The 9,417-nt window shown below is 33.0% G+C and overlaps 1 protein-coding gene and 1 long non-coding RNA gene across 3 annotated transcripts; one reads left to right on the forward strand and one right to left on the reverse strand.

Annotated features, from left to right (window-relative positions):
- Positions 1–5,213: 5,213 nt before the first annotated feature.
- Positions 5,214–6,296, reverse strand: LOC131636057 (uncharacterized). The gene has a single exon (XM_058906700.1). It carries the CDS (start codon positions 6,294–6,296, stop codon positions 5,214–5,216), a length of 1,083 nt encoding a protein of 360 aa, XP_058762683.1.
- Positions 6,297–6,978: 682 nt separating this feature from the next.
- Positions 6,979–9,065, forward strand: LOC131636062 (uncharacterized). Of its 2 annotated transcripts, none has more exons than XR_009293950.1 (3): positions 6,979–7,175; positions 7,730–7,904; positions 8,940–9,065. It is a non-coding gene; the product is annotated as an uncharacterized LOC131636062 (long non-coding RNA). The 2 variants fall into 2 exon arrangements; XR_009293949.1 differs by having other exon boundaries at positions 7,764–7,904.
- Positions 9,066–9,417: the final 352 nt, after the last annotated feature.

The raw sequence follows: 9,417 nt of genomic DNA on the forward strand, positions 1-9,417 counted from the left end.
TAAAAGCAATGCAAAAGTGGGGGAGAGATTCTGGGTAAGAGGGTTGGTTATACGAAGGGAAGGTATTAGCACCCAACGTATCTATAGTACTCTATAGGTTTCTTTATTATGTTTGTTTCATTCTATGTTATTGGGGGTTCTGTTGTGAGATATGTAACATCCCGATTTTTATTAATATTTTTATTAATTATATTAGTAATTATATTGTTTGGTGTTTTTAATAATAACTTATTTATTTAGTTATTATGTGATATAATAATTATTTAAGTATTTAATTATGTGAGTGTTTGTGTTGTTTGACTTAATTGAGTTATTAGAGAGATATAACTAATGGGCCTAAGTGATAGAAACATAATGGATGGATTGATGGGTTAAGCCCAATTGACATAAGTGAGATAGTAAGAGAAGGTTAGGGTTTTAGAGGTTACTATTTTCATTTGGGGGAAAAGATAGGAAGAAGAGAAAAGAGGCAAAAGGGAAGAGAACAATGGTGGAAGAGAAAAGCTAGATGAAACCTCATTTTCGCAGCAAGTTTCAGCATTGAGTCACCTTAGCAAAACGGACGTATCTCTCAATCCAACCGTTGGATCGTTGTGGTACTTGGACACAACGTTCCTGACCCATAGAGGTAAGTTCTGACCGGAGCGATTTTGATTTTGAGGATTTTAAGTTCGTCTGATAAGCTGATTCCCGAACTGGTTTTTAGGTGTGTCTCCTAGTGGGGTTCTTTCATGCTAAAGGGTTGTATGATAGTATGTTATAGTGGGTTTAATTCTATACTTTGATATCCATATTCTTCTATGTTGCATTTTTGGGTATTTGATGATTTGTTGGAATGTGATGATATAAATGTGATAAGTTGTGTGGAATTGATAATCTATGTGTATTAGATTGTTATGTTTGTTGTGAGTAAACCATTGATAGTGAAATAACGGGTTTTGTTATACAATTGGAAAATAATGGAATAGAAATATAATAGTTGAATTGAAATTAATATAGTTTAATTATTAATTGGATAGTTAAATTATTACTTGAATTGATTCCAATAAGTCTATGTGATTGGAATATACTTGGACTTGGACCAATTATTCGGTTTATCGGTAAATTACGGTATTTTGAGAAATTGTTTGTAATTGTGTTTTGGCTTGAATATGTATGTTGAGAAATATATATTGTCATGCCAATGATGTTGTTTTGATATTGATTCTTTATGGTTAGTTAGTTAGCATTAATTCTAATGATTAATTGCTTGATGTTGAAAATGTGTGTTCATGTATAATTGACAAAAATGAGAATTAACATGAGATAGTATGATTACTAGTGTTAATTGGATTGTGTGAATCGTAATTGATTAATTGGCCTCTCATATGTGAAAGATGTGTGTGTGTTGTGAATGTTGTGTACAGTTGGTGAATAATTCATAGAGTTGAATTATTGTGATATGTGGAAAGTTAAGATGGTAGAGATGATCTTAATTGCATATATTTGTGAGATTGTACATACATTCATATCATAGTGTGCCTTGAAACATAGGTGGAATTGCTTTGAAACACAAGCGTGGCTTGGATTCTAGAGTGAATCGGAAAGCGGTAAACTATATGTTTACATTTGGTGGCTTTGGTCTTATCCGGATCTGAAGCGTGGCTAGATTCTATATGAATCGGAAGCGGTGGAACTTTGGGTCCATATTGGGTACCACATGCATAGAGTCACATGTCTTGCATTGAGTTACATTGGAGTTATGTGATGTTTGAATATATGTAAATATGTGATTAGGTAATTGTTATGTGTGCATGAGATGTGATAATTAAATTTGGTGATGTTTGATACATGATTTTGGTGATATATGTAAATGAAACGTATATGATGAGAATGCAAATATATATATATATATATATATATATATATATATATATATATATATTAATGATATATGTATATATGTGGAATATATGAACCATGTTTTGCCATTGTTGATAGTTGTATTAATTTACGTTGTGATTATGAAGTATATGTTATTATGTGCTTGAATGACATACTTGTAAAATTGAATACATTGTTATAGTTGATAGTTAACATTATTGTTGTGATGGAAATTGCTTATATTGAGAAGTGGTGAATTGTGTATGATTTTATCTTTGCTATATGTATTATCATACTTTCCTTTATAATGTTTGATATCTCACCCCTTCTGCTGATGTTTCCCCTACCATGGGAAATGGGCAGGTACTCAAGTATAACTATGGAAGTTTGTAGGTTCATCGTATCCAATTTTTTAATTTACTAAATATTTTATTTGTTAATTTTTTAAATTGAAGACTAGTAAATACTAAATATTTGAAACATTGCATAGTGGAAATAATACGAAAATATTATGTAAAATATTTACAGTTATTTATTATTGTAAAATATTATTTATTAGAACAAAATAAAAATTAATACCAAAACTCAAAATAAAATAAAATCTATTTCAAAAATTGGTATTAATTAAAATATATTATTATTTAATGTATACAAATGAATTGCAAATATAATACAAGTAATAGGAGTGGCTGAGTGGGAAGCCTTTGATGTTTATAAGGTAAATGTCATGGGTTCAAAACCCATTGGGACCATTTTTAAAAAATGTCATTTCCGTTTGCCATGTAAGCATTTTTTTAACGCAAGTTGGACGTCAGGGACCAAAATTGCCACGTGGTAAGCATTTTTTTAACGCAAGTTGGACGTCAGGGACCAAAATTGCCACGTCATTTCCGTTTGCCATGTAAGCATTTTTTTAACGGAAGTTAGACGTCAGGGACCAAAATGAACAAGAAATGGACATATGGGGACTTGGACCAAAAAAAAAATACAGGAACTAAATTCAAAAACACGCTAACTTACAGGGACGAAAACACTATTTAAGCCTATCTATAATATACTGTACTTTTGTACTTGATAACAAGAAAAAATATTAAGATTGGTAAGAGCCCCTAACCCCCACAACTTAATCTGGAACTTTTCTTTTTGATAAAACAAATATGGATGAGATCATTATTTTTATGAAATTAATGATATAAATAAATATAAGAAAATGATAATTTTAGTTTATTTATCATTATCATTGTTTTGGATTGGGCCGATGCATGGCCTAGACACAGCAAGAGGCCCAACTTCAGCCTATTTCAAGGGAAATGCCCAATCTAGTTCGTCATCATCAGTGGCGTCAACTTGTCCATACACCGGGCACGCACCACTCTTTGTTCAACCTGACAAGTCCACGAGCTCCTCGAGTAGGGCTACAGACCAAGCGGAACAATAGGCATATAGTTAACCAGGCGCTCCCTGCGAGCATCTCTGCCTACCCCTTCAGTCTGAGGACCCTCCTCCTCGTAGGATTCATTCACTTACAACCCTCCGAATAAAGCGAAATTCCCACCATCCTTAAAAGACCGCGTCTCCCCTTAAAATTCGGAGTGATTGACCCATAATGGATATCTGGTGCTGGTCTCCAGTACACACGTATGATTGTGGCAGTCTCCATTTTGGGCCCGGGCATCTAGTCCAAGATAGAGATATTGGCCTAGCACTGGAGGGTATTATAAACACCCTCTTTCACTAGAGGGTCTGGTAACTTCATTCATTCTCAATCTTACCTTGTACTTGCACTCTAATTGCTCTCTCTTTCCACTTTGACATCAAAGTACATTGTAGATACACGCCCCTCAGTTCACATGAATCCAACATTTTGCAGACCCTGACGATCCTCTTGATCCGGTGAGATCAATCATAAATTAGTGAAAAAATATATTAACATCAGGTTTAAATTTTATGTAGGTTCTCAGAATTGGCAAAAGAAGTACAAAGATTTGGAGTAGATAGTTTGATATTGCCCTGGTAAGAATATGATTGTATTGTTAAGTTGAGATGGGTGCTACTTGATATGCAAATATTTTGTTCACCCTGAATTCTAAAATGAGAAATCTCCAAAGTAATCAACTTTGGAAATGCTGAAAAAGGATCTGCTCTGCCTAAAAAAGTGACATACCTTAGATGCAAACTGCTTAATGCTTGAAAACACATAGGATTGGGAAATAATATTTTTAGAAATTCTTGAAAGGTGTGGCGTGATAAAAAGCAAGATGGAAAGACTTGAATAATTACACTGGACATGGATTTCTATTTGTTGGACATTGTGCGCAACAACATAATTTAAAATCCTTTCAAATAGACGACACTTCATGGAAATGGGAGAGTGAAGATTAAGAGCGTGTGGTGAGGCTGAGGCATCGCGTCAAGTGTGAAGAGCTTGATGAAAGAGTTGGAAGAGGCTTCTAGAGATTTCTTCATAGTGTGGAAAGAATGCAAGTATGAATGGCTTCTTTGGCATTAAAAAATGAGAGTATGTGAAGAAGAATACAAATTGGTAAACAATTTAACCTGTCTTCATTTATATTGTTTCAAGAAGAGTGAGAAGATGCTTTAGGATATTTTTCCATCGATATTTTAGAAGACACTTCTGATGAAGACGAATGAATTATATTGTTGACAGAATGCTAAAAAATTCTATTCCTCTACGTTTATAAGTTGCTTCAGAGGTGTGAAAAAGATATTCAACAAGATATTTAAAGTAGTAAATTTAATTTACACTTTGTAAAAAAAAGGTATTCAACAAGATATTTAAAGTAATTATTTTTTTTTTGTTAATTCTATTATGGCGGTACGCTATGCTCTCTCGCGACCTTCAAGCCTGATTTCAAGTTCAGGTGGCACACCCCCCACACAAGCACCACTATTTTTCTTTTTTGGTTTTAGGAATTTAATATAGAAAACTCCTTATATTAGTCATAATAGAGTTATTAATTTATAATTTTAATTTTTTTTACTTTGACTTATTTTATATAAAAAATAAAGATGTTAATATTTTTTAATCCCATTATGTCAGATTTCGGATGAGGTTTGAATGCAAATTGCTAGGTGGATAGAATTGTCGAATTATAGAGCGGATGATTTAAAGGAGAGTTTTTGGAAATGGCATGTGTATTGTAGTGGCAAGAAAGTGAAAAGAGGGAAGGCGGGGTGTGTGTTGTTGTCAATCCTTTGGAGTTTGTTTTTTTTTTGTAAGCAAGCAATTCATTAATGAAGGAGAACCCAAGTTCTCAACCGAACTTACAAAAAAGCAAAAGGGGCGACAAACGAAACGCCCCGAGAAGAAATTAACCTCCAATTACAACTTATGAAAAGAAAAGCAAAGGATCTTTGCTAAAATTATAAAAGTCACATTTGGGAAGGCTAATTTTTCCTATGGCCAACCATTTCCATGCCGTAATCTTAGCGTTCCAAACTATATCGTCGACATTCCACTTATCGTTTCTGAACACGATGCCGTTCCTAACCATCCAGATATTCCAACAAGTGGCCATCCACAAAACCCCTTCTTTTCTTTTCCTCACTCTTTTGAATTTGGAATACCCATGCCATCTCATGAAGCTTTCCTTAATGCTAGAACACTTGTCCACCTTCCATCCGATCCAATCCGCCATATCCTTCCACACCAAAGAAGCTACGACACAGTCCAAAAAAAGATGCTCGATTGATTCATCACATTCACCACAAAAACAGCAGCAGGTCGAAGAATTAAGACCACGGATCTGAAGCGCCACTCGGGTGGGAAGCCTATTAAAAAAACTCCTCCAAACAAAAGCCTTAACCTTCATAGGGACTTGCATCTTCCATATAAGCTTAGTAGCTTTTTCATATTTATCCACAGGACCCATAGGAATGTATTTAGTACTTAACAAGCGATAACAGCTAGCTACCGAGTACGTACCAGTGCTTTCCAGCATCCAAGAGACGGAGTCAGCAGCGTCTGTTGAGTCAGCAGCGGCTGTCCCAAGCTCAGACGTGATACTGCCGGTGACGAAACAGAGAGGATCCGAAAGCTGAGCAGCTGAAACACGAAGGCCAGTGGCTTCATCCTTCGGACTATAGTTGTTCAGCAAGCTTGTCATGTTTGATAACGGGATCTGCAGACGCCTCTCCTCTATAACACTCTGCGGGATTCCAAAGTCAGACCATTTCCAGCCATTACTCGTCCACCCTCCCATTGCTGCGACTGAAACAACCCGTAATAAAGAACAAGAAAACAGAGATGGAAACGGACTTTTTAGAATTCCTTCGTTCGTCCACCACGCATTCCAAAACGACGTCTCAAAGCCATTTCCCAAGATAATTTTACAATTTTGCGCGAACAAATTCTCCGGAACAGCACTGTCAAGGGCTAGAATATCCTTCCACCATATCGAAAAATTCTTCATACTTTTATTTTCAAGAATTTTGTGTTGTTTAGGAATGACATTATTTTCAAGAATTTTGTGTGGAATTCCCGGGATGTGGTTTGGGGGTGAAAGCCTTGATTTGGAGATGGTCGTTTATTGGGAATATTTCTCACGCCAATTGTAACTTTTACGAGTTTGACAAAAACCCGTTGTTTTACTTAAGTTAAGTTTCAATTGGTGGGCAATTTTCCGCCCGCGGCTTTGTCCGCTTAGTTGTAATCTTGTTTTGAGAACTTTGTTTATAATCATATCTCTTGATTAAAACAAAAAACAAAAATTTATTCAAGAAAACAAAACACAATTTTACTAAATAAAATAACTTTTTTCTTATTTATATAAACTTATTTACTCTTTAAAAAAAGAAAAAAAGAAAATGCACTGACAGTGTAAAGTATTTTTATACTGTCATTCAATGAGAGACATGAATTAAAATTAATTTTTTTATAGTAAATTATTATTATTATTAAATATTAATATTAATTGTTATTCCTACACTCCTTGAAACTCGTTCCACGAGAATATGTTGTCCAACTCGCTCTCGCCCACAAGAAACCCGAGCTTCTCTCCCAACCAAAGTTAATTACTTAATTCGTTCATTAGGACCATCACTATAAGAACATTGAAAGCTTGAATTCCAAAATACATCGATTGCACACTTGGATATTCAATCTAATCTCTAACATTCACTTTTTATTCACGTATAATGATGATTCAATCGGTTGCAGAGGCTTCTATTGAATGATGATGTAATTGGATTCCAAAGATTATAATTTATAACTTGTACATAATACATTTGCAGAAGCTTGAATCGCTGGATGTGATTATAGATGTGAAAATAACCTTGTTATCAATTCAATGGTATATTTTCAACCTTGTTATCTCCTTTGATGTTATATATAATATGTTTATATCTTTGAATGTTTATGTTACTATTCTAAAACTATTTTAAAAATGTTTATGAACTTGTTTTGGCCATTTGGGTACGTTGATTTTGGTTTTGCTTGACATATGAATTGAGTTCTTGTTTATTAACATGGTTTCATTATTTTTTCATTAAAACATGTTTGAAAAAACAAAATAAGCTTTTGTAATGACATTCTCCTTCTAGATTCATTTTTGTTAATTAAATTATATGAAAGGGATGAATAAGAATTACTATTTTGAATATTATAATACTCACATTGTGTTTATAGTTAATTATATTAAAATAAATTAGTTGAATTTTGAATTGAATTTGAATTTAAAATTTTGATTTCTTCCGTGAATTAGTTGAATTTGAGATATTTAAGGTTCTGTGGACAACTTATTGTTGTGTTTATTATTGGTGGCTAGTGGGTAAATTATGATTTTATTCCTATCTAAAAAAAAGACTCCAAAAATGACAATTTGTGGTTTACTATATTTTGATGGAGACTTTGGCATGGTTCTGCTATGGAAAAATTTTAGGACCATTGAAAGAGTTGAAAAAGAGAGTGGAGGAGACTATAAAAATATGTTGAAGAAACAAGCGTCAACTAGAGATTTAAAGATTACGAGACATGTCAATCCTTCGGAATATGTTGCCAAAGACATTAAAGTGATCAAAAAGTATGTCGCCTCTCTCTTTAGATTTTCTCCTTTAACTGTATTTCTTGTGTTCTACATTTTAATCAAGTAAACAATGACACTATATGGGATATATTCTTTAGATTTAATTGAGAGTATATAAATTTCTTACTTTATTAATCAATCACAATTTAATATTATTTTTCTCGACATTTCTCAAACAATAATATAAGTCCTTATACCATTTTAGATTATCTCAACTCAACATAGGATAACAATTGGATACGAGAGATTAACAATTAGACAAAAAGAATGAATTGACTAAATTAATGAAAATCCATTTGCTGCCGGTGTTTTACTATCATGAGCACTTGTTATAGAATTTTATTGTGAAAATAAAGTTACGGTAAACTATAATCATAAGATAGAGACTCTCTCTATCTTAGATCAATATCAGTTGTTGAATATGTGAAGGACATAGTAGCCGTTAATGTTGAGAACTACCATAATTTATCAACTTCAGGAATTTGGTAGAGAAATATTCCCACCACACCAAATGAAATCGTGTAAAATATTTCACTTGTATGACATTGATCATTTACAACTTCTCCACTGCTAATTAAACAAATATACCTCTTAATTGCCTTTCTAATTAAATTACACCTCAAAACATCAATTAACATATAATTCATATTAATAAATCAATAACTTGTTAATATGTATTTTATGTAATTGATGTTTTATGTTTAATTTATTTAGACAATTAAAACATGCAATTATTTAGATTGAAATTTCGATAGTGTTAATAAACCATGTCATATCGGTGAAATACTTCACATGGCTAAATTTGGAATGGTTGAAATATTTCTCTCACATATTCATGAAATTGATAAGCTACGGTGGTTCTCAACTTTATCTATTATTATTTCCATTATGTACTCAAACATTGGTTTTGGTATTATACATGGAAATCTTTCTCTCCTTATTTGTTTAATTTCTATGTTGAATTCCATCTAGTTTTATTTCTAAAAGTTTGAGTATGGGTTGTATCCATGGCCTTGCTATTTCCAAATGTAGCATAAGAACATACCATTTCATCTAAAAATTTGGGCATGAGGAGGGTGGAGGTAATGCCGAGGCTAAAGAAAAATAGGAAGAAAGTGGAGATGAATAGAAGGAAGATTGCGAGAAAATGGTGAAGAATACGATGATGACTAGACTGCTGCCATAACTTGACCATCATCAATGTGAATCTTTATTTACTTTGTTTTATTGTTTTGTTTTTTAATATTATCAGTTTTTCATCAATTTATGTGTGTTTTATTTATTTTACTAATAATGGTATCGACAGGAGTAATTTGGAGATGTTGATCATTTTATATTTAGTACTTGAGCATGTCCAAGTTTCCAAACATCTAAGTATCTGTTGTAACGTAAATATTGTTGAATGTATGTATGATTTCTATGAATGTGTATTGAATATGAACAAGTATAGCAGGTAAAGATAAAAGTTGCGAGAAACTTGCAAGGCTAGTTATGTTATGCGCTAAGCGAA

The sequence above is a fragment of the Vicia villosa genome, unplaced genomic scaffold, assembly GCF_029867415.1.
Source record: "Vicia villosa cultivar HV-30 ecotype Madison, WI unplaced genomic scaffold, Vvil1.0 ctg.001623F_1_1, whole genome shotgun sequence".
In the NCBI taxonomy this organism is placed as follows: Eukaryota; Viridiplantae; Streptophyta; class Magnoliopsida; order Fabales; family Fabaceae; genus Vicia; species Vicia villosa.

Bases quoted from the DNA above. Each gene is read 5' to 3' on its own strand.
- LOC131636057 (XM_058906700.1), bottom strand. From the start codon at position 6,296: ATGAAGAATTTTTCGATATGGTGGAAGGATATTCTAGCCCTTGACAGT.